This window comes from Centroberyx affinis, unplaced genomic scaffold (assembly GCF_046629955.1).
Source record: "Centroberyx affinis isolate AG114_WGS23_722 - 3 ecotype Tasmania unplaced genomic scaffold, CSIRO-AGI_Caff_v1 ptg005586l_1, whole genome shotgun sequence".
NCBI lineage: Eukaryota > Metazoa > Chordata > Actinopteri > Beryciformes > Berycidae > Centroberyx > Centroberyx affinis.
Window position 1 is genome coordinate 107,501 of NW_027282811.1, and position 21,771 is coordinate 129,271.

The 21,771-nt window shown below is 45.6% G+C and overlaps 3 protein-coding genes and 1 non-coding gene across 5 annotated transcripts; 1 reads left to right on the forward strand and 3 right to left on the reverse strand.

Moving 5' to 3' along the window:
• Window positions 1-852: 852 nt before the first annotated feature.
• Window positions 853-9,804, reverse strand: LOC139667514 (E3 ubiquitin-protein ligase RBBP6-like). Its single transcript, XM_071546995.1, has 15 exons — window positions 9,728-9,804; window positions 9,170-9,342; window positions 8,196-8,299; window positions 7,672-8,027; window positions 7,488-7,551; window positions 7,303-7,360; window positions 7,155-7,209; window positions 6,716-7,045; window positions 6,496-6,591; window positions 4,676-6,320; window positions 4,419-4,451; window positions 3,366-4,132; window positions 3,168-3,238; window positions 2,952-3,039; window positions 853-2,836 (listed from the first exon to the last, which is right to left on the reverse strand). The coding sequence occupies exons 1-15, from the start codon at window positions 9,802-9,804 to the stop codon at window positions 1,810-1,812; spliced, it is 4,944 nt and encodes a 1,647-aa protein (XP_071403096.1). The 3' UTR covers window positions 853-1,809.
• On the reverse strand, window positions 9,215-15,255 carry LOC139667511 (E3 ubiquitin-protein ligase RBBP6-like). Of its 2 annotated transcripts, XM_071546991.1 has the most exons (8): window positions 14,134-15,255; window positions 13,672-13,771; window positions 13,169-13,208; window positions 10,489-10,530; window positions 10,271-10,359; window positions 10,030-10,158; window positions 9,728-9,864; window positions 9,215-9,342 (listed from the first exon to the last, which is right to left on the reverse strand). In XM_071546991.1, exons 1-7 carry the CDS (start codon window positions 14,297-14,299, stop codon window positions 9,834-9,836), a joined length of 597 nt encoding a protein of 198 aa, XP_071403092.1. In that variant the 5' UTR covers window positions 14,300-15,255; the 3' UTR covers window positions 9,215-9,342; window positions 9,728-9,833. The 2 variants fall into 2 exon arrangements, with proteins under 2 accessions (XP_071403092.1, XP_071403093.1); XM_071546992.1 differs by lacking the exons at window positions 9,215-9,342; window positions 9,728-9,864; window positions 10,030-10,158; window positions 10,271-10,359; window positions 10,489-10,530 and having other exon boundaries at window positions 10,618-13,208.
• Window positions 15,256-15,759: 504 nt separating this feature from the next.
• On the forward strand, window positions 15,760-15,841 carry trnal-aag (transfer RNA leucine (anticodon AAG)). Its single transcript has one exon. It is a non-coding gene; the product is annotated as a tRNA-Leu (tRNA).
• A 1,292-nt stretch (window positions 15,842-17,133) lies between these two features.
• Window positions 17,134-21,684, reverse strand: LOC139667517 (voltage-dependent calcium channel gamma-3 subunit-like). Its single transcript, XM_071547000.1, has 4 exons — window positions 21,474-21,684; window positions 18,678-18,761; window positions 18,370-18,510; window positions 17,134-18,247 (listed from the first exon to the last, which is right to left on the reverse strand). Exons 1-4 carry the CDS (start codon window positions 21,682-21,684, stop codon window positions 17,676-17,678), a joined length of 1,008 nt encoding a protein of 335 aa, XP_071403101.1. The 3' UTR covers window positions 17,134-17,675.
• Window positions 21,685-21,771: the final 87 nt, after the last annotated feature.

The following is a 21,771-nucleotide window of genomic DNA, read 5'->3' on the forward strand; positions in this document are numbered from 1 at the left end:
AGTCTGGTCTATACAGATGGGTTCCTACATGGAGAACTGGCTGCCCTATTGATTAGATGAGGTCTCAGCTCAGTTGTGATTTAAAGGATATAAAATTGGTGCATTGCAGTTACACAAGGCACAGCAAGAGTTGGTGTAGATAATTATCTTTACATAAGCACTGTAGCAAGAACAATTTTAGATGCTTTACTGGAGTGCTTCACTTTTAAGTAAATCTAGAATTTGAATGCAGACTTCTGCAATTTAAGTCATAGATGTTAATGCACCAAAGATGGAACATCATCAGTAAAATATCAAGCCTATCAAGTTCTTTCACTAATAATACTCATGTTTGAGTGGTAGATTTTTACCAGATGGCTCTATCTACCAAAGGATTTGTGTACTGTATCAGTTTAGGATGTTACGAAAACAAAAGTGTGTCTTTTCATTTTACTTCGAGATCACCCTGTATTTTAGAGTCTCATATCATTTATCCCTTCTGGTGTCCTTTTTCTTCTCTAGTCTGAAAATACAAATTACACCTGAGATAAGCCCAAATGTCTCCAATGCATTCCTGTTCCTAAATGCACCATGCATATAAGAACAGCAATGACAAAAGCAGCAGGCATCGATGTGTCTTGCTTGGTTCAACACATTTGTGTTACTCCTCCACAAAAGACATTAGTGTAATAGTGTGTTAGTAGCACAATGACGTGGTGTGAAGAAAACACGTGTTGCCCAAAATTAGACACAAAGATGCGCTGAAAATGATACATCCTGAGTTTACCCGTTTACACCTGTGTAAGTTCATTTGTGTAGTCAATACACGAAGACATTAACCAATGATAAAAATACAAATCAATCGAATTTCATGAGGTCAAAACATTTTAATTTAAAAAAAAAAAAAAGCAAAAACTGTCATTTGTAAGAACAGCAGCCCTCCAATTTGTCCCCTTCCTGTCAACCACAGATCACATTTCACACTCACACACATTCACTCTCTCGCACAATGTGATAGACTAGCACTGCACCTTTGGAACAAAAACATGCAGACTGATTTGCGAAAATTAACAGACACATCCCAGATAATACAATCCAGTGTAGCATGAATGCAGCCTGTACGCTAAAGGATCTGGTTCAACTTAAAAGGTGCTTACAAGGGCTCTCATAGCAATCAAACATATTCAGTACAGTATGCTCGTTATTCAGTATTTTCAGCCTAGAACGGCACACAGGGATGTGATCAAGACGAACTGAAAAAAATCTAAACAAAACAGAAAATACATGGAGGGACAGTTCATCTATTTACAAATTAATCAAAGGGGGCAGAGAAACGGTAATTCCTACTTTAGAAGGAAGCAATCACATCCCTGAGTACAGCGTTTGTTACTCCTATCATTTCGACTCACTGCAGTTTTATCAGTTAATATCAAGTCCTTTCTGCCAGGCTCCAGGTTGACCACAATAACGAGGAACAGGAACAGTCCTGGGTTTCCCTGACCCAACGTGACCAAAGAGGGTTCACACAGAAAAAGAGAAAGAAACCCCAGTGCTGGGCGAACTGCTGCATCCAGGCACAACAAAGTACCATGTACGTTTGGAGAACTGCAGTAAATTAAGGGTTAGAATAACAGCCAGACAAACCTCCCCCAGTCTCTTTCAAGGTCATGGACATTCAAAGTGCCACTTCATCCATTCCCTGCTGCATCTAAGTGGCACAAGGAGGAGCATGCCAACGTTGGCTGGCATTTCTAAATGCATCATCACTCCTGAACACAGGAAGGCAGATGTTAGCCAACAGCCTTAACTTAGACCGTTAACTACTGCTAGTTAGCACACAGTCTGATCCTCTGCTCTCTCCACCTTTTCTTCTCCTTCCTCCGCATCCTTCTCTTTGTTCTTTTTATGTTTCTTTTTCTTGTGTTTGTGTTTGTGCTCCTTGTGCTCTGCTTCTCCCTCTTGGGTGATGTGCTTCTTGTGCTTTTTGTGTTTTTTATGCTTCTTGTGTTTCTTCTTCTTCTTGTCTGCCGTGGTGGTGGTGGTGGTTGCCGAGCCGCTGCGGTTGCTATGGGCAGGGCTGTGGGAGCCAACACTGAGGGAGGGGCTGGGGCTGTCGCTCCCTCCTCTCTCTGGCTCCGAGCCCTCTCCCTCGCTGTAGTCTGGGACGAAGGCCGCCTCGTCGGTCTCACGGCCCAGGTCCGAACACAAACGCTGTCTCCTGGGCTCCGGGCCGCGACTCTCCTCTCTTCCTCCTCCACCTCTCCCCTCTGCTGCTCTCTCCTCCTTCCCCATCACTCCTCTCGCCTCTTCTCTTCCTCCTCCTCTCCCTTCCTCCCTCCCTACTCCTCTTCCCTCCTCCCTCACTCCAACTCTCCCTTCTTCTCTTACTCCTCTCCCCTCCTCCCTCACCACTTTAGTCCTGGTTGATTTGACAGAATCTGCTTTTGCCACCCTGACACCTTTACCCTCTTCCCTTGGTGCTCTCCCTTTCTTCTCCTCCCGCACTACCCCTCTCTTCTCCTCCCTCGTTCCATCTCGCCCTTCACTCCGGATGGGTTTAGGTGCTTCAGGCTGCACCTCTCTGCCTCGGCCCCTGGGCGGCAATGGCGAAGGCTCTCTCTCCTTGGATGTGCCCACTCCGTTCTCCTGCCCCTCTTCGTCGTCTTCTCTCTCCCACTTGGAGCGAGGAGGCGGCTGAATGACGGTCTCCTGTCTGTCCAGGCTGGGTGCTGGGCTGAGGCTGGGGCTGTGGTCACGGCTGTTTGCAGGGCTACACGGCGGCTGCTCTGTGGGTTTAGAGCCTACTCCCTTCTGGTCTTGGTCAGAGTCTCGCCTCGTCTCTTCAGCTGACTTACTGCTGGAACATAACAGCACAGACATGTTTATGGTAATCATAGAGCATACCTGGCAACTACTATAACATTCCTATTACAATCTATAGGCTATAAGTAACACTAGCATAACAGACTCACCTAGTGGAGCCCGGGACATGGCGTGTCAGGGCTTTGCGACTGATTCTGGATTTGCTCTTCACTGCAGACTCCTCACCGTCTTTCACTGCTAGAAGAGGAGGAGGGAGAAAGGGAAAGGCTGGTTTAATCAATGTTCACTAAATTAGATTGCACAAGACAAAATTAAAGTTATCTCCACTTCACACGCATGTGCACACATACAGCCAATCCAATTACCTTCTCTGTGAGCAGCAGCTGGCTTCTCTCCTGAGGACACACTTCTCTCTGATCTGTCCCTGGATACACCCCTGGGACAGAGGGGGAAATAATTACATACATTGGTGACTACGTTTACAGATAAAGCAGCACATCACTTAAGCTATCATGACTATGAATGTTGGTTAGACACACAGAAGTGAGACAAATGTAGCACACCTGTCAGGTTTGGCAGCTCTTTCTGACCCTTCTCCTCCTCTCTCCTTGGAAGCAGAGCTTGGTTTCTCCTGTTGGTCCACTGGTCTCTTGGTGATGGCTGATCTCTCTCCAATGGTCATCTTCTCCAGAGAGACAGACCTCCCTCCTCCTGCACCACTACTACCACCAGCTGCAGCACTGGAGTTCTTTCTTTCCGTCCTCACAGACCTCTCTCCTTCTGCAGCATCTCTCTCCACCGTCACCGCTACCTTCGGCATGCACAGCCCCAACACCCTATCCCTCTCTCTATCTGACCCTGGAGCTCTATCCCTCTCTCTATCTGACCCTGGAGCTCTATCCCTCTCTCTGTCCGATCCAGAAGCTCTGTCCCTCTCTCTGTCTGATCCAGAAGCTCTGTCCCTCTCTCTGTCCGATCCAGAAGCTCTGTCCCTCTCTCTGTCCGACCCTGAAGCTCTGTCCCTCTCTCTGTCCCATCCCGAGGTTCTGTCCCGCTCTCTCTCTGAGGCTGGCACTCTCTCCCCAGCACTCCCGGGTCTCTCTCTGGAGCCTCCTCTCTCCCCAGACGCCGATCGCTCTCTCCTTCCAGTTCCCTCAGCTGTTCTGGTGGGTCTGTCTCCTCCGGAGGTGCTGACGGGAGCGGATCGGTCTGAGGTGGAGCTCGTCTTCTCGGGCACTGCGGGTGCTCTGTCCGAGGGTGGCGTCTCCACACTGCCCTTCCTCCCCAGCTCTCTGTTCAGCTTGATCCTCCTCTGGGCCAGAGGCTTCACCTGAAGGAGGAGGGGAAAAACAGAGGTGCAATCAGATACACAACAAATGCAGTTTCTGTACAGTCTCAGGATACATTTGTGGTGATGAACTTTAGTCATCTGAATACAAGAAAAGAATTGTGAGAGTTAATGAAATGAAAAATTCTATGAAACTTTACCACTAAAGTGTGAAAATTCATAGTTAAGTTACATTTTGACAATCCTAGAACGCGTACTTCCTTTTATTCATTACATACTGATCAAAATGATGACGTTTGATATATAGTAAATTAGTCAAGTGTCTCACCCCTGACTGATTGACGTGAATTTGCCTCTTGATCTATCACAACAACGATGTGGTAAAAGGCAGGGAAAAAATGTGGGAAAAAGCAGGAAAATGGTAATCTGATTATATATAAATTAGAAACGTGGAATCCTATGCCAAAGTCACATCCCTGATTATAGTATAAAATGATCTGCTACACACTGTTGATAACCTGCATAAAACTTGTGTCTTCTAGTACTTCCTATGACTGCTTAACCACCAGGGAGCGTCGGTCCTACCTGAAGGTCCATGAGAGGTCTGATGGACCCTCGCTCTGCCTCTCCTCGGCCCATCTCACGGCTCCCTGGAATGGGAAGAAGGCCTGGCCTCTCCGAGGTAGGTGGGACTCTCTGGAGCTGGGGCTGAAGAGGGATGTGTGGGTGAGAGAGGACATCCCCTCCACCCCCCGTCCCTTCTATTCTCCTCAGCTTGCCAGGTGGAGGCCCCAGTATGGAGCCCCGGTCCTCTCCTATCCTCCTGCGTTTGTCCACGGGGGAGGGGGGGCGATGGATGAGTGGGAGTCCATGTTGGTGGGGGAGTGGAAGGAGACCGCCGCTCTGGGGGAGATCTCGTCTCCCCCGAATGTCAGGGGCGGATCGAGGGCCGTCATGGAGAGTGGGATGGGGGAGAGGCAGGGTCCGGGAGGACAGTGGAGGGGTCTTAAGCAGCGCAGTCCTCACAGTGGAGCTTTTCCCCTTGTCCTTCTTCAGGGCGGCAGAGTTGGGGGCATCCTCTGGTCTGGCCTTGGTAGTCTTTAAGGGTTTAGCGACAGAGGAAGAGGACGAGGATTCCCTCTTTTTGGGCAGTACTCCATCTCCCGTCTTTTTTTTCACCTTGTCACCTTTTACCTTTGCCCCCTCTGTCTTTCCTTTAACTTTTACCTTCTGACCCTTCTCCTTCTTGCTCTTGTCTGATTGGGTCTTTCCTGATTTGGCTGTGGTTTTACCAGGTACAGCAGTGCTTTTAGAAGTTGGAGCCTTGGTGGTCGCAGTGCCCGTTGAAGGCTTAGAGGAGATAGGAGGTGTTTTGGTAAGTGTGGGGAGCTCGTCCATTGGCTCGTCTCTGACCGGTGTAGCATCACCTCTGTCCATCGATTGGTGCGATGGCTCTGGCTCCTCCCCACTCTTCTTCTTCTTTACTTTCTTGGGCTTTAAGATTTTAGTGCTGGGCTTGGTCCCTGAAGAGGAAGAGGATGGAGGGTGGTGGTGAGGTGGGGCTCCTCTTTCTTCTCTGCCTCTCCTTCCCCTCCCCTGGGGGGAGTAATCTCTGGACAATGGGGAGAGCCTGTCTCTCTCCCTTTCCCTGCTGCCGCGACCTCTGTGATGCAGTGATGCATGTTGGTTGTCATAGTCTTTGTAGTACTTGTTGTACCAGTCTCTGTACTGCCTCTCCCACTGTCGATAGCTGTCTCTTTCCCAGCGTTCATGGCCTCCAGGAGTTAACTCGCGACCTTGACCCTTCAGTTCGTAGGGCGGCGGCTCTCGAGGAGGTGGCTTTCTGCCACCAGGGCTGCGGCTCCGGTACCCCCCAGGAGAGCGAGACCGTGACCTGGACCTGTAGGTTCCTCCTCCTCCTCCTCCTCCTCCTCCTCCTCCTCCTCCTCCTCCTTCCCCTCCCTCCCAGCCTCCTCCCCGATAGGGGGGAGGAGATCGTGGTGAGCCTGAGCGCCGATACCCATAAGACCTTGAACGAGAACGTGACCGCGTACGTGAGCGTCCATAACTGCGGCCATTGCGTCGAGAAAAAGGGGAGCGGGGGTAAGACCTGCCACGGGAGCGTGAACGGGATCGGGATCGACTGGGGGAATAAGAGTAAGACCTGGATCTGGATCTAGATCTGGAGTAGGGAGAGCGGCTGAATGGAGAGCGACTGTACGACCTGGACCTAGAGAGAAAGATGGTAGAGAAACAAAGGGGGGGGGGGGGAGCAGATTATATGTAAAATGCACCAGTAGGCTGGAAGTATGTACATGTAATACATGTAAGAACTGAATTGGCAAGTTTGGAATGCCTGTACTTGGATGTCTGGGGTTGTGTGTTGGTTATGCAAATACAGTTACCTAGAATAGGACCGTCTTCGTCTCTTTGGTGCATTTCTGTACTTCATAAGCTCTTTGTGGAAGTCTTTAGTGAACTCATCCAGTTTTGATGTAACTCTGGTGATACAGAGACAGACCACGTTTCAAAATCCACCACATTCCTTGGTTTTAGAGATTAATTAATTCATAATCCCATCCCTGAATAAAGATAAAGATCCAAACAAAAGTAATAATAACTCACTCATCCTGATGGTGGTGCCGCTGCCTGTAGAAATCTTCCTTGGAGAGGGGGGGCTGGGAGAGGGAGGGGGGCAGCGGGCCAATCGGGGGCTGTGCACCAGGGGGAACCCAAGGAGGGTTGACCCCTGGTGGTCCAGGGACATAGACAGGCTGGGGCTGGTAACTGACTGCAGGTGGAGGGACATGGCCGGGGCCAGAGGAGTAGGGAGGGGGGTAGGACTGCGGGGGTAGTGGGTACAGGGAAGGCGCCGGGTAGACTGGAGGAGCAGGACCAGGAGGTGGAACTGTCTGGAGGTGAGGGGGAGGGTGCTCTCCTCGAGGTCTGTAAGGCCTGGCAAAGATGTAGTGACAGAGAGAGACGGAGAGACAGACACTTGTGAGATTGACACATAGTGATAAAAACTCTTAACAGATCAGACAGCCTCGTAGACAAGCCTTACCTGTCCCAGTGTCTGCCTCCCCCTCTGTGAGTGTGGTGCGTCCTTGGCTGGTGAGCTGATGGAGCGGGGAGACAAGTTACTTGTTTAGCCGTTGAATATCTTTCCTTCAAGTTTAACTAAGTAAAACAACCAAAAGTGAACCTCTTACCTGAGGGATGAGGGGGCCTTGAAGGTGGTGGATGTCCAATCACAGGTACATGGTAGCCCTGTGGGACCAATTGGGGTGAGAAAAACGTAGGTAAAAAGTCGACTGCTCTAGATACAGTGTTAGTGGTCAGTGACACGTTTTGACAAACCAGACAGCCAATATTCAGGTCAAGAAGAGTGGCTCACCTGGTGTCCACTGTCAGAGGTTCCAGAAGAGTCTGGTGTCACATTAGGCTCCGGCTCAGTCTCACTAAACATATAAACACACACACACAGCATCACCAATAATCCTTAGCAATCCTGGTTATTTTCAACTACCTTTCACTGCACTGAGTTTATGTAGGTATATAACCTCTTAGAGCAAACTCACCCTGGTGGAGGCGGTTCACTCTGACTGGCTGAGTGCATAGGAGAATGGTGGTCAAGGGCAGGCGCAGGCGCAGGCACAGGTGTAGGTGTAGGTGCAGGTGCAGGCGCTGGCAAAACCTCTTGTCCCTCAACAGGGGGAGTAGCCACAGGCTGAGTAGGTGGGACCTGTGCTTGAGGGGCAGTGGTGGCGGGTACGCTGGTAGCAGGAGGGTGCGAGATGTTGGCCATTAGTGGGTCCTGCTGTCTGGAGGGCAGAGTCCTGAGTAACTGAGGGCGGGGCGGTGGCGGGGCTGCTTGGTGCAGCTGCTTGCGCCCATGTTTGGTGTAACCTGTCTCATTCTTAAAGTTGTTGACAGCCTACGGGAAGAAAGTGAGGAGAGACAGATGGCACATCATTGAAAAGGAGCTGTTCTGCACATTTTTTTGTGCTACGTATCCTCTGGTGAACTGTTGTCTTATCCATCTTTTTGTCAAAGGAACTAACAAATACAACCTAGAGTCTGCATGCTTGAGTGGGTGGGTTACCTGACGAAGAAACTTGTTGGCAATGAGGTTATCAGGTGAAACATCAGACTGTTTGCAGGTGAAGCAGATGTGCTCCTCTGAGTCCAGCAAGCTGGTCCTGATACCTGAGACCAAACACAATCCTTTTTTAAATTAAATGGGAACTCACGCTGATAATTGACATTCTTTAAAAAGGAAAAATCCACCCTCGGATACTCTTACACTGTTAGATATCATCAATCTCTGATGTTCAATGCATCCCAGGAATTATTTTGTGTAATTTCCGAGTGATAGAATATAGAAATAGAGCATAAGGGCAAGAGGGTGAGAGGCAAGAGTCCTTCCAGTGAAGAAAGAGTCATGTCCTTTACTCAAAACACAACATGTCTTGGGGTTGCATTATGGTCTATTGAGGATATTGTCAGTGAAATGGGTATGTCCTCCCCTTTCAACGATGAATTTCTCCCTATGTGACTGTTGAATGTAGGACTAACGCCAAAACCTGGCATTTACAGCTGATGTTTTTGATAATGCACTGGAAATATATCAATGGGACGCCATGTCATCTACATTAAACCAGTTATCCATGGGAACCATCAAACAACAAATTGGGCCCAGAAATGCAAGTATAATGCTGACTTTTTTTAACAGTGTTATGGAATGGATTTTTAATTCAAGATTATACTGATCCCTTTTAAGGCATGGATGGGTCTGGCACCAAGCTATATCAGACCTTTTCACTCCATACAAGAGGCATCACAGGCTTAAGTCCTCAGTCTCTATTGGCTGTTCCAAAGTCAAGATTGAAAACAAGAAGCGGTCCATTGCCGTCAAAGCTCCTAGACTTTGGAACAACCTGCCTGAGACTAACCCAGTATTCTTTTAATCACTTCTTAAAACTCGCTTCTACATTGATTTTGACTTTCTACTTTATTCTATCTTTGTTTTTTATTTACTCCTTTGTATCTGTGTTTTGAGGGTGTGTGTGAACTCACACTCATCGCAGTAACTGTTCCCACAGCAGGGTATGACCACAGCATCAGTCATCAGGTCGTTGCAGATTGGACAGAGCAGTTCATCAGGGATTGGGTCAGACTCATCCTCAGAGGAGGACTGGTCACGAGGAACGAACGGAGGACGCTCCTTCTTTCCTAGCGCATATGCCTCCCTGTATTAACACAGATTTGATTTTCTTTAAACCACAGGTCCATCTTATTACCAAAACCAAAAAGAGAGCAGCAATAATAAGCATGTGTGTACGTTTGTACATATATCCTTATGAGAACATAGAGATACAAAAACATGAAGGAAAAAAAACCCCCAATGAGGGCATTGAGGGTGAGGGTTAGAACGTTGTTATGTTTGGCACTTAGTGGTTGGGGTTAGGAAAAGAGGCAGGATTGGGGATTAGGAAATTAAGATAAGGATTAAAGTTATCTTTAAATTGAACTTGGTGTTAGTGCAAATGAAATTTTGTATACAAGACTACTGGATGTCACCAAAACCTGCTCAGAAAGTATAATTAACAATGTGTGTGCATGTGTGACACATACGCATCTATAGCAGGAATAGCGTATTCTCCAGTGCTGGTTAACATGGCTCCCTTGGTGCCCGGCTCTGCTTTCACCATGAAGCTCTGAGGAATGCCCTTGCTAATCCTTACAGGCTTAGGACCCTCCACACTTTTATCCTGGATGCAAACAAGTTAAAAATAAAAACAACAAAATAAATCATCATCGCAAATGCAAAACATAGCCTAAAATTTTAAGAGTTGCACTGTGTTGTTGTGTTAATAACATCACACAGTATGTTTAAATACACATGGTGTATTGTGGTGTCTATACACAATGGTTACCATTTGCATGGGGCATTGCCGTATGTAGTGGCCAGCCTTTCCACAGCGGAAGCAGGTATAGTGAGCAGGAGGAGGTCCAACTGCCTTCTTGGAGTAACTAGGGAGACAAGTACATTAAATATTAACCAACTACAGCTAGAGAATGATGTTGGCCTGTGTGTTTAGTTTCAGATACTTATGTGGTCAAAACCACATGGGACTAAGATCAAGCTTTAGAGTGTGTGCATGTATGTATACTAACTGTATAGGATCATAGTCATGGTTGGACTGAGAGATCATGGCTCTAATCTTGTCCTCCTCTGATGCATTTGCGTCAGCCAGGTTAGCAGTCTAAAATACAAAAGGGAGAGATGAAAGCAGAGAAAAGAAGGATATCAACCTCAAGAGAAGTAAATGTATATTTGCTAACTTAAGAAATACTTTCTGGAAATATCACCTGCATTTACACAAACACAGTACCTTGGAGAGTTGGGCCAGTGACAAAGAGGGGGATGAATCAGTCTGCAGGAGAATCAGAGTACAGACATTAAAGGTGTTAACGTGACATCTAGGAGACACACAGTGGAAGGTCAGAGCCCAGACAGATCCCCACCACTACTGTGTTCAGTCCCTTGGAGTGTCCATCTAATCCCTCACTCCTCTTGAAAGTGAAGATGACCTAGGCGACTCTTTTTCACTGCTCCAAAAAGGGCAAGAAGTAAAGCAGGTATAGGGGAGTAAACATTCGGATCAAGACATAGATAACAAGGCATGTGTGCCGCAAAGCTAATTCGGCCTGTTAGATTTGTGTTTAAGTGTTAATATTTTTTTTTAAGAAATATTAAGAAAAGGGTTGTGAATGCCTTATCTAGGGTTCTGTCTATTCAGACCTGTTTACATGGAAGAGTTCCACTTATCTGGCTAAGAAATTACCATAAAGCAGGGATGTAAATAGGACAACACAAAAGAAAAAGAATTTAAAAGAAAGTTGTAACAGTGTTATGTCCAACAAGCCGCTCCACCGCCAAAAGAAAACATCCCTGCTAAAGGCAATGTCTGTTTTGCACTAACTTTGTCACTAGGCAATATAATCTTTATCTATACAAAACATGACTCCAACTACTCTTCCATACATCCAAGTCCGTGGCTGCTTATATCTTGACACTTTAGATTCTAGCTAGAGTAGTTTCTATAAGCATGTTTCAACACTTGCACCCTTCCTTCCTTCCTCCTTGGGCTTCATGACAGGTCAAGCCAAATCAAGAGATATACTACTGGTACATCACTCTAATAGAGACCCTGAAGTTTCTCCTGCTATGGAAGGGAGAGGGTTGATCCACCTAAAGGAATACTTGGATACTGAATTTTAGCATGCAGTTTCCCTTCACCAGGCCACAGTGGTTAAAGATGTCTCCATTTGCTCTTCAAAAGAGGTTGTTAAGATTGTTAGCAATTCTCATCAAATCCAATGGAATCCTGCTGTTGGAAAACGAATGAGTTAACTTGGAGGGAGCAGTACCCATTGGTTTCAATAAAAGAAATGCTAACAATATTAAATATCCACTTGTAGGATTGCTAAAACACAAATGTATAACTGTTTCTTTAAAAATAAAGAGAAGTGCCCGATGAAGAAACAGAAAACTAAAAGAAACTGTCACGGTACCCCTTTAAGTTTTCACCTAAAACGGGCGAGGGTGAAAGCAAGTGACAGGGAAGCCTATATAATGGAGGTGAGGAGTCTATCAACCACGAGAGCAAAGTCTAATGCACACAGACAAAAAAGTAATATATTTACAATAGCATAAGAAAAAGCCTGCTATGCCTAATTCTAATATACAGTTTTTGTATAAATAAACAAGGGGGCAGGGTGGGCTCTCCATCATGATATGCAGGGCTTGGAGGGAAGGCCGGGTTTTGCGGAATGCTGCGGAGGGAACACACAGGGATCTGGTGCAAATGGTTCTGACACGGAACCACTGAACAACTTTATTGACAGGTTCTGCAGCTTACAGCTTACAGGACACACTACACCAGTACTTCTCACTGCAGCAACCATGGAAGGCCTCCAGAGATTGACAGGTTATTTAATTGACTGATTATGTGTCAAATAACTCTGTGATCAAGTCACAATATTATACTTCAGTGGCCAAGTCACAATAGCATCTCACTTATCAAATCTGCCTTCTCTTATTGATGCCTCAAACCACAATTTTAACAAAACACTTCCAGCTAATAGCTGCTTTTTTGCAGAATAGACATTTAAGAATCTAAATCAATGCATAGCATTTAACTCAGCAAGATAAAATCTGTGAGCCTTTAAGATAAGGAGTTATGTGCAGTCCATATTCATTGCAGAATAGAACATCTTCATAATGAAATTGTACAGGACAAAACAATTGACAATGTTACTGAACAACAGGCTTGATTATATTCAAGTTTAGCAGGGTAAGCTTTGAAAAGAAATCACTATGCGAGTCTATTCCACTCACTCAACTTTAGTCTTGTAATCAAAGTTAATTACAATCAATCCCAGCCACACTTTACTCCATTGGGTTCTTTAACCACAAAAGAAAAGTATTTTCACAGAAAATAAAATGACAGTGAAATATCATTAAAACAAAGTGACCATAGTTTCCTTTTACAAACCCCTCAAATACATTTGCCTGGCCAGAAGCAGGCTACAACACCATTTCATTATGAAATACAGTCATAACAGTTTATGTGATTTCTCAATCAATCATAACGTGGCAACAACAGGGTTCAACAATTGGTCAATCAAGTCAGGGTATCCAAAAGCAATAGTTGCTAAATTAGTCTGTTGTTTCTCTCACCCACCTCATTTCATGCAGCCAAAATTGAAATAGAACAATCTAAACTGCTAATTTCAAAAATATACTTGAAACAGCGAAAAGTGTGGAGCTTTGGAGAGAAACAACAAACTACTTTAACTGTGGTGACTTCAGGAAACCCTCCCCAAAAGACAATAAATAACATATAGAGGTTGAGATCTCAACACAAATGTAGCCAACACACAGTGAACAGGAGATACACACAACTCAGTCATCATTGACAGAATGTTCTTGAGAAAGGTGATTTACGCCAGAGAGAGGGGGAGAAAGAGAGAGGTGAGAGAAGAAGAGAGGGTTGTGTGTTTACATACGGGTCTAGAAGATCCCACCACAGCTGTGTCAGAACGATCTCTGCAGAAACAAACACAGGGGAGAAAGGGACCATCAGTTAGCTACATAACAAGAGCACTGACTCATGACCGACTATGACGACACTGACTCATGACCGACGTGTTTCTAGAAGACAAAAACTTTTTTAAAAGATTTTATTTTCAGGCATTTTATGCTTTATTTGACGGGGACAGTGTGAGAGAGAGACAGGAGGGTATGGGAGAGAGAGAGGAGGACATGGAGCAAATGACCTGCTGCGGGAAGGTCTGAGCCTTATATGGTACGTGCTCTACGTGGTGAGCCACCAGGGCGCCCCCCAAAAACGACTTTTGACAGTGGTCTTGGATCAGTGTTTTTGAAAGAAAACTTGAGAGAAATCTAGCGTAAACCTATTCAAGCCTTTAATTTCACCCACTTAGAACTGTAAATCTATGATTCAACGTGACAGCATGCAGTGCAGTCATAAATTCATAATTATACATACACAATGAACGTCCTGCCAGCAGGTTTCACTCCGCCAATTGGAGTGCGCCGGACGATCACAGAAGAGTGTTTAGGGATGTGGGCTTCATCATCAGTGTACTCTAGAATAAAACAAACAAAAACAAGACATGTCACACCTGCACTATAGAAAAACACTCATTGGTGGAAACAGAAATGGAATAAAACGCCAATTCAAATGTACAAATAGGACCTGGTGTCTGGACACATGTTGACAAAACAACAATGCGCTCCACAGCATTACACTGAAGTATGTTATTCTTTAGTTAGAGGTTAGTAAGGATTGCACAATCACACAATTTAACTGACATTCACTGATAAATGTCTTACAAACCTTGCTGTTCAAAGATTTGGAAAATGCCATCAAACCAGTCAGTTACTGTTACTCTTACAAGAATGGATGATACATGTGTCAGGGTTGACATGCTGTCAGTTGGTGACCTACCTTCCCGAGTCTGCGCATTGGTGATCTGCAGGTCGCAGTCTGTGGCCTTGAGACGCTCCCGAGCCATAATCTGCCGTTTAAGCTCGCTGAGCGTGATATGGAGCCCATCGAAAGTAACTGTGTTGTAGTCCAGTTTGGAAGAAAACTTATAGTGAACACACGACATTTTTACAAGACTAAGCACTTACTCAATCTAGCACATGAAAAACACAGGTTTGTTATGATAACAAAGCAAACAGCGTCAACACTGAACATAAGAGCCTAAATCTTGTGATTTCTATGTGTAAACCATCCCTTATTATTCGGTGAAACACTGGATAAATTGGGACAAAGAATGGACTAAAATGGGGAAGCGAGTAGCTCGCAGATGTCGACAAAGTCCTTGTTATTCCCAAAGAAAAACATGGATGTGAGAGGCCAGGGCGCCATTGAGCGGCGTCTTGTGCCTGATCAGTTCTTTACAGTCCGATAAAACACAACAAGACCCCACCAATCCAAGCGAGTCCATGCGGTATACGGTATGCTATTTCATGGATGTAAAAGGAGGTCAAGTCCGTCGTGAAATGTCTCTGAGGGAAAGCCCGGGCCTCGCTGCAAGCCACTAGGATAGCAGCGGGCCTAGGGTTTCCTGTGCATGTAGCGTCAGTCCTTGCGAAATGCCTTTTGGCGCAGTTCTGGTTCTTCAACCAAGACAAACCGACCCCACCAGAGGTCCACACAATCGCATACGAGCTTGCCAGATAAGTCCACAGATTTTGCGTCTTCGTTGGTCAACCATGTAAACCCTATTCTAAAATCATAATCAATCGTATGAATGCAACGTTAGCTGGCAAGCTAATTCCAAGGCTAACACGGTGAACCTTGAGGTTAGCTAACGTTAACTCACCACTCAACTAACAAAAGCAGCGCTAACGCTAGCTTCACGATGCTATGCTAACGATGTTACTCTAATTAGCTCTCGAATAATTTAACTAAATCCACCAATTACGCAGTCAGCAAGCTAAGGTCCTTCTTCGGTCGACGACTGTTTTCAAACACGTGAAGTAAGATATGTATCCAAATGTTTTTCAGTTTAAATCCATAAAATCCATTTCGGTGATGCTGATGTTCCTCCTCGCTGTTTCATCAAAATGGCGATGTCGTCTTTCAAATACGGAACCGGAAGTATCCAAGGCTATTTCAGAGACTACATAAGAGGAGCGAGAGGTTGAACCTCTGCCCACTTCGGTCTTGTAGGCTGGATTGTTACACGAATGTTATTGGATAAACTAGCTAACGTATGCCTTAGCTAGCTTTCCGCAGCTAACTCTTCATCAATATTGTAATTATATATAGCTGCAACCATGTACAAGACGATTTCGCGCCCCTATGCCATTCCAGTAAGCGGACAAGAGTTTCACAGGACGGAAATTATCTTGACAAAGTGATGCAGGTTCCTTGGTTGTTGTTGTGAGGTTCCGCCGCGTGTGGTTACTGCCGGTACTGTCACTCGTCGGTGGAGAACGGCAACGCACGCATTAATAATTTTTTAACAAATACTCTTAAACATATTAAAGCTGTCTTTCAGGTTGCTATATTCAACACCTCGGTGCGTAACGATTGGCAACAGCATTAAACTGTATAATAGGTAGCGTGGCCGAGCGGTCTAAGGCGCTGGATTAAGGCTCCAGTCTCTTCGGGGGCGTGGGTTCGAATCCCACCGCTGCCAAACGGCTTTTAGGTTGAAAGAATTCGCACCTTTCTTGGAAAAAATTAGGGACCTGAAATCAGATATAGTACAGAATGCTGTGTGCTCAAGTATCTGTAGCTGGCCAGGCATCATGAGGAAGGCAAGCAAGTATTTGTGTACTTTATTATCCCCATGGGGAAATTTGTCCTCTGCATTTGACCCATCTTATACACACACTAGGAGCAGTGGGCAGCCGCAGTCAGCGCCCGGGGACCAACTCCAGTACTTTTGCCAGTGCCTTGGTCAGGGGCACTGACAGGAGTATTAACCCTAACATACGTATGTCTTTGATGGTGGGAGGAAACCGGAGCACCCTGGCAGGTCAGGGGCACTGACAGGAGTATTAACCCTAACATACATGTCTTTGATGGTGGGAGGAAACCGGAGCACGGGGAGAACATGCAAACTCCACACAGAAAGGACCTGGGACGGACCGGGGTTCGGACCAGGGACTTTCTTGCTGTGAGGCAACACAGCCGCTGAACCACTGATCCACCATGCCGAGAAGTTCTCTGTGTCTATCGCAAATGTTAATTATTCATAATGTAGTTTTTATTTTGCATTGCTTAATAGGTGTAGACCTTGTAAATATTTCAACTCCGAAAGTTAATACACTTTTGCCTGGAGTCCTTATTTAGTTGATTATGGAAACCTCCCCTCTCCCTAACATTTTCCTCCATAAATAAGCAGGGGAAAGAGGAGGGAAGTTAGACACTGAGAAACACCAGAGAGAGTTGAAGCTGCTCCTCTCTACATGGCTTTCAGATGGAGTGGATGCACCTTCTCTTTAGTTGCCTTGTCGTAGCTCTGTTAGGCTGCCTATACTGTTCTTTAATCATCTCTTACACATAGCCCGCACACATGCATGTCCACACACAGGAGGGCCTACATGTTTTTAGGTGCAAGGGTCAGTTATTGTTGATAAAGTGTGTTTGTTTGTTTTGTGTGTGCCTTTGTATTTGATTTGGACATGGTTTGGCAGATGTTTGAGGACACAATTTCTCTTTCTCTCTCTCCCTCTCTCTCATACACGCACATGCATGTGAACAAACCTGAGATCTCTACTACAACAAACCAAATGACACTACAACATTGAACTACACATATTTCCCACTGAAGCATATTTTCTGAGCTTGTATTAATGTATAAGCTTTATTTGTTGTAAACAAAGACTCAGTGACACAACCATCGGGACAGAACTGTTGTTACTCTAATATGCATACTCACATGCTTACGCAATACACACGCACGCGCACACACACACACACACAGAGAGAGAGAGCTCTAATGCATTTAATGGGTTTTCGATTTTCAGTTTAGGTCAACAAAAAGGAGGACAGGAACGAGACATACCTAATTATGTCATCTCCCAGATGTGTGTGTATGTGTGTCTGTTGTATTTCTAGTACTATGATAATTTCCTATTTTCAATGGCAACTCTCTCTTACTGTCTCTCTTTCTGTATGTCTGTCTGTCTCACATGCACACATTCCTATTACTATACACACACACACACGCGCACACACACACTACAGATATATGGATATAGCTACTGTAATAGCATAGCAGATTGACATACATAGAGGACAAAAATCTCCAGTCTCAAAAATGTCTTCTTGTTCACTTCTTTTAACAGTTACAGTAAATCATAGACACACTTGGCTTCAGTCTCCAAAGTCTTTCCTCTCTCCTCGCCTAGAAAAAGGGGGAGAGGAGTTGAGGTTCCTCTTATCGCATGTTCTCCTCACTCTTGAAGTTCCTCCCATTTGCATGTTCTCACCATCTCACCTCCCCTCCTGCCACTGCCCTCCTCTCAGACAGGCGTGGTCCTTCTGCTGGCGGCGCAGTTGCCAGGCAGCATCTCTGTGTTGTTGTGAGCCGCTGCGGTCGTCATATTGTTCACGGCCATGTCGATCTTACCGTCCTTGAGAGGCGAGGCCAAGGTGTAGAGCATGAACTCCGAGCCCACCGGCACCGGCGTCGGCAAACTTGGCAGGGCGTTGACCTTGGAGTCAGCGGAGACGGGCGGCTCTCGGTCTCGCAGCGAGGAGGTGCGGAAGGAGTGCGGGGTGGAGTCACCAGTGCTGTGATTGCTCCTGTAACTGTATCGCCGGCTGCGGTTCTGGTAGTAGCGGTTGCGGTAGTAAGATGAGCTCCGGGAGATGGGCGGCTTCATGAGCGAGGGCCGCCCGTTGGTGCGCAGCTGCCTGTGCTTCTCTATGAACACGTGCACCGCCAGCACGCCAACCATCTCAGCCAGCACGAAGGACAGAGCGCCGAAATAGAAGGACCAGCCGTAGGAGTAGCTCTTCTTGTTGTCGCTCTGGCTGGGGTCGCCTGAGTTGGCCGATATGTACACAATGATGCCAATGATGTTGCTTAGACCTGAGAGGAATCAGGGGAATGGAGAGGGTCAGCTGGTTGATGCTTAGTTTGCGGGCATGCACATCTGATTTGTGTGTGTGTGTGTGTGTGTGTGTGTGTGTGTGTGTGTGTGTGTTTCTCACCTGCTGAGACAAAGAGTATACCCGCACTGAGGATGACATTGTAGCGTGACTTGTAGAATTCGCTGGCAGCGACACACACACCTCCTAGAAACAATAAGCCCACACTGAGGATAGGGAAGAGACTGGATGCACGCACTGCTCCTGGGAGGAGAGGAGAGGAGGAGAGGAGAGGAGAGGAGAGACGAAGAGAAGAGAAGCAACAAGAGGATGGAGGGGGGGTGAAGAAAAGAGCTTAGAGATTATTTGAATGTCCAAGACTTTCATAGTTTTTACTAGATTACACAGCAGTGTGTGCACGTGTTACTCACGTAGTAAATACTCCGCAGCATCCTGTTCATAGTCTGCATCCTCAGCAAAGTGATCAATGTCTTTACATACACCCCGAAATGTTCCTACAGAAAGACAAAAAATATAATTTGTTTGTGTTTATGTGTGTGTGTGGCATGGGGAGGTAACACGTCCATTTGATTGCTAATTTGGGTCCTCATCACTCTGCTCTGTATGAGCAGAGGATAATTTTTTAACACAAAATACATATAACTTGTTTCAAACCCACAATCTTCTAACATACTTAATACGGTACTTAATCACCTGGTGGGCTATAATAAGCAATGCTGCTGTTTATTGATTTTTTGTCTGCTTTTAATACTATTCAATCCCACATTTTAATTAGGATACTTATTGTAGATTTCGCTCTGGATCATAGGCACATTAGGAAATCAGACTTTTTAGTCCAGATAAGTCAGAGGGTTAAGAATAATGTTTGTCTATCCTCTACTGTCTTCTACAGAGTTGCCACAAGAGGTGCAGTGTGTCCCTTCACCTCTTGTGTACATACTGGACATGGACACAGCATTTGCAGCAATCGACATGAGTGCAGGCACATCTCAAGTAAGTAAATCAGCCTTTTGGAGTTAGTTTTTTATATATGTCTTTCCATTTAACCTTGATTTAACTAGGTAGTCCCCCCTTGAGATTGAAAATGTCTTTTTCAAGGCAGACCTGGACAACAAAGCAGAATCACAAAACACACAAAGTAGCAGACAAACACATACATAAGAAAAAATACTATTAAACTATTAAAATAACATCATAGGTGAGTAGGTGAGTTCAAAATGTACTATATGAGCACTCAAAAGGTAATAGTCCAATTGCAGCCCAGCATGTTCAAGGGCCTGAATAGATATTGGCTATACAAAGCATAGACAGCTCCTTATTGAGTCTGACAAAAAATCCCTCTGAAGCTTCACCAGCTCTTCACTTGTTCTTTCAGTTTTAAGTAATTTTCCAAAGATTTCCAAGCAGAGTGACCTCAAACACTGACTTAAATGCTGAAGTACTTTGTAAACACTCATTTGTCCCATCAATTATCAAGCTGCTGAATAGACAGACTATGAGTATAAACTGCATAGGCACTGAGGTACTTTAATTTGGACTACCATGCTGTTGTGTCATGGTTATGGGTAAATGTTAGCGTCTTGTGTTGCACTGTGTGCTGTTCTTTTATTTGGTGTAAATCATTTGTCCTGTTGCATTATAATAAATATGGAAATTAACTGAAGTGAACTGATGTTTCATGTTTTGAGTAAGCTTTGGCCCAGCAGTGTCTCTCAACGTTGCAAACACAAGGATATATTGATAAATGTGTCCCTATGTGCTGCATCGATTGACCAGTATTGATGGTGTGACTGTGGTCACCATGGCTGCGAATACAAAACTCGTTGAGTCCAACTCGGCCACAGTGAACAGGTCAGAGGTAGAACCGCTGTTGAGGAAGCAAGTTATCCAAAAATAATGGTGATAAATGCGAGCAGTATCAATAATACAGAGGGAGGCTGGGTGAAATGTGAAGCTAGTCGATAACTTTTTCGACCCCGCCGGATCCCTCTGCAGCCTCCTCCACACTCTGAGCAAGAGTGGAACAAAATGTTTTTGAGCACACGGCTATTTGGCTGTCAGCTCTGTACCATCTCCATTAGCCCCTATTCAAACCCCGGCTTGGGAGGACAGTTTTGTTGTTGCTTGACCTGAAAATAACCCGGCTGGTGGGTTTGTAAAATGTCCCTGCATTGCTTTCACCCTGGAAGGCACCAACTGTAGCCCATTTTAAACCAGGTGCTGAGTTTAGTTAATACACATAAACAACCAGCCATATGATCCTGAGTAAAATGACCCAGGCAACCTCACCTCAGAGGTATTTATGTGCACATACGCACACACACACACACACACACACACACACACACACATACAGAGAGACAACCTACAGCTTCCTATCTGTCTATCTGTCTGTCTACCTGTCTCTCTCTATCATTCTAACATTTAGGGACTGACAGACAGACAGACTGACACACACACACACACACACACACACAAGATAGTTGAAGCATTGATGTCCTCTGCATGCTTCGTTACCTCTCCATTAAACCACTTTGAAGCTTAGTGATAGTGGGGCAGCAGAGGGAGGGGGCGAGAGGAAGGAGAGATAAAAAGACAAGTGCACGAGGGAGAGATGACGGAGAGGACAAAAAGTTCTAACATTTCGATTGCATTCAACAACTGGGTTAAAAGGAAACCGAATAGTTATGGGGAGAGAATGAGAGGTGTTATGAAGCAACTGTAAAAATCATTCAGAAATGGATTTTCCATCCATCACATGTCCAGACTTAACATCTCCCTCAAGAGTTTGCATTTCCTTGAACCTTGCCGTCAGTCTGATCAAACCACAAATTATTCGGCCAATTAACCACCTGACACCCAGTTGCAATATCATTAGGTAGGCTCGTCTGGTTTTCACGAATAGAAACTTTTCATTGACGGTATAGAGTATGATCTTCCCTAACAATTAGGCCCCCATTACACTATATTTCCTATAATATTAATATACTTACAGTGTGTCTGTTGCAACTGAATATGGTGACCTTATAGTACTTTATGGTATTTTGTACCTCTTATGGAATCTATATAATATTCCTATAGGGACTTATAGTGTCTTTGGAACTCAGTCGTGACTTTATTGTGACCTTATCGTAGGCTACTTTGATATTTGTATCTCCTATCACTATATTGTTCCTATAGGGATTTATAGTATTACTCTAACTTACCCTCAGTGCAGCAGGTCCTCCACAGGCCGGAGTGGGTCAGGACCTCCTCGTTCTTGCGGATGGTCTCGTTGTCGTTCAGGCTCTTGGAGCGGCACATCCCGCGGGAGTACAGCCAGTAGTCCGTCCCCACGGCGATGGTCATGAGGCTGAAGGCGCAGAAAGCCCCCGCCGTGGTCATCAGCATCATTACGCCCCGTTTGCACATCCTCATGTCGCCCCGGCCCCCTGCTCCTCCTCGCCGAGGTGAGACAGAGATCCGCGGGGGTTTAAAAACTCTTCAAAACTGTTCCCCGCTGTC

What these genes read in the sequence shown, in the direction of transcription:
- LOC139667511 (XM_071546991.1), bottom strand. Translation starts at nt 14,299, where the DNA reads ATGTCGTGTGTTCACTATAAGTTTTCTTCCAAACTGGACTACAACACA. An exon ending in CACTGGCCCAACTCTCCAAG is followed by an intron (nt 10,360 to 10,488) that starts GTACTGTGTTTG and finishes TTTGTATTTTAG; the next exon opens with ACTGCTAACCTGGCTGACGC. An exon ending in GGCAATGCCCCATGCAAATG is followed by an intron (nt 9,865 to 10,029) that starts GTAACCATTGTG and finishes GTTTGCATCCAG; the next exon opens with GATAAAAGTGTGGAGGGTCC.
- LOC139667514 (XM_071546995.1), bottom strand. Translation starts at nt 9,804, where the DNA reads ATGGTGAAAGCAGAGCCGGGCACCAAGGGAGCCATGTTAACCAGCACT. An exon ending in CGGCACCACCATCAGGATGA is followed by an intron (nt 6,592 to 6,715) that starts GTGAGTTATTAT and finishes CTGTATCACCAG; the next exon opens with AGTTACATCAAAACTGGATG. An exon ending in AGCTGCTGCTCACAGAGAAG is followed by an intron (nt 3,040 to 3,167) that starts GTAATTGGATTG and finishes CTCCTCTTCTAG; the next exon opens with CAGTGAAAGACGGTGAGGAG.
- LOC139667517 (XM_071547000.1), bottom strand. Translation starts at nt 21,684, where the DNA reads ATGAGGATGTGCAAACGGGGCGTAATGATGCTGATGACCACGGCGGGG. An exon ending in GAGGACCTGCTGCACTGAGG is followed by an intron (nt 18,762 to 21,473) that starts GTAAGTTAGAGT and finishes GTCTTTCTGTAG; the next exon opens with GAACATTTCGGGGTGTATGT. An exon ending in TATACTCTTTGTCTCAGCAG is followed by an intron (nt 18,248 to 18,369) that starts GTGAGAAACACA and finishes GATTCCTCTCAG; the next exon opens with GTCTAAGCAACATCATTGGC.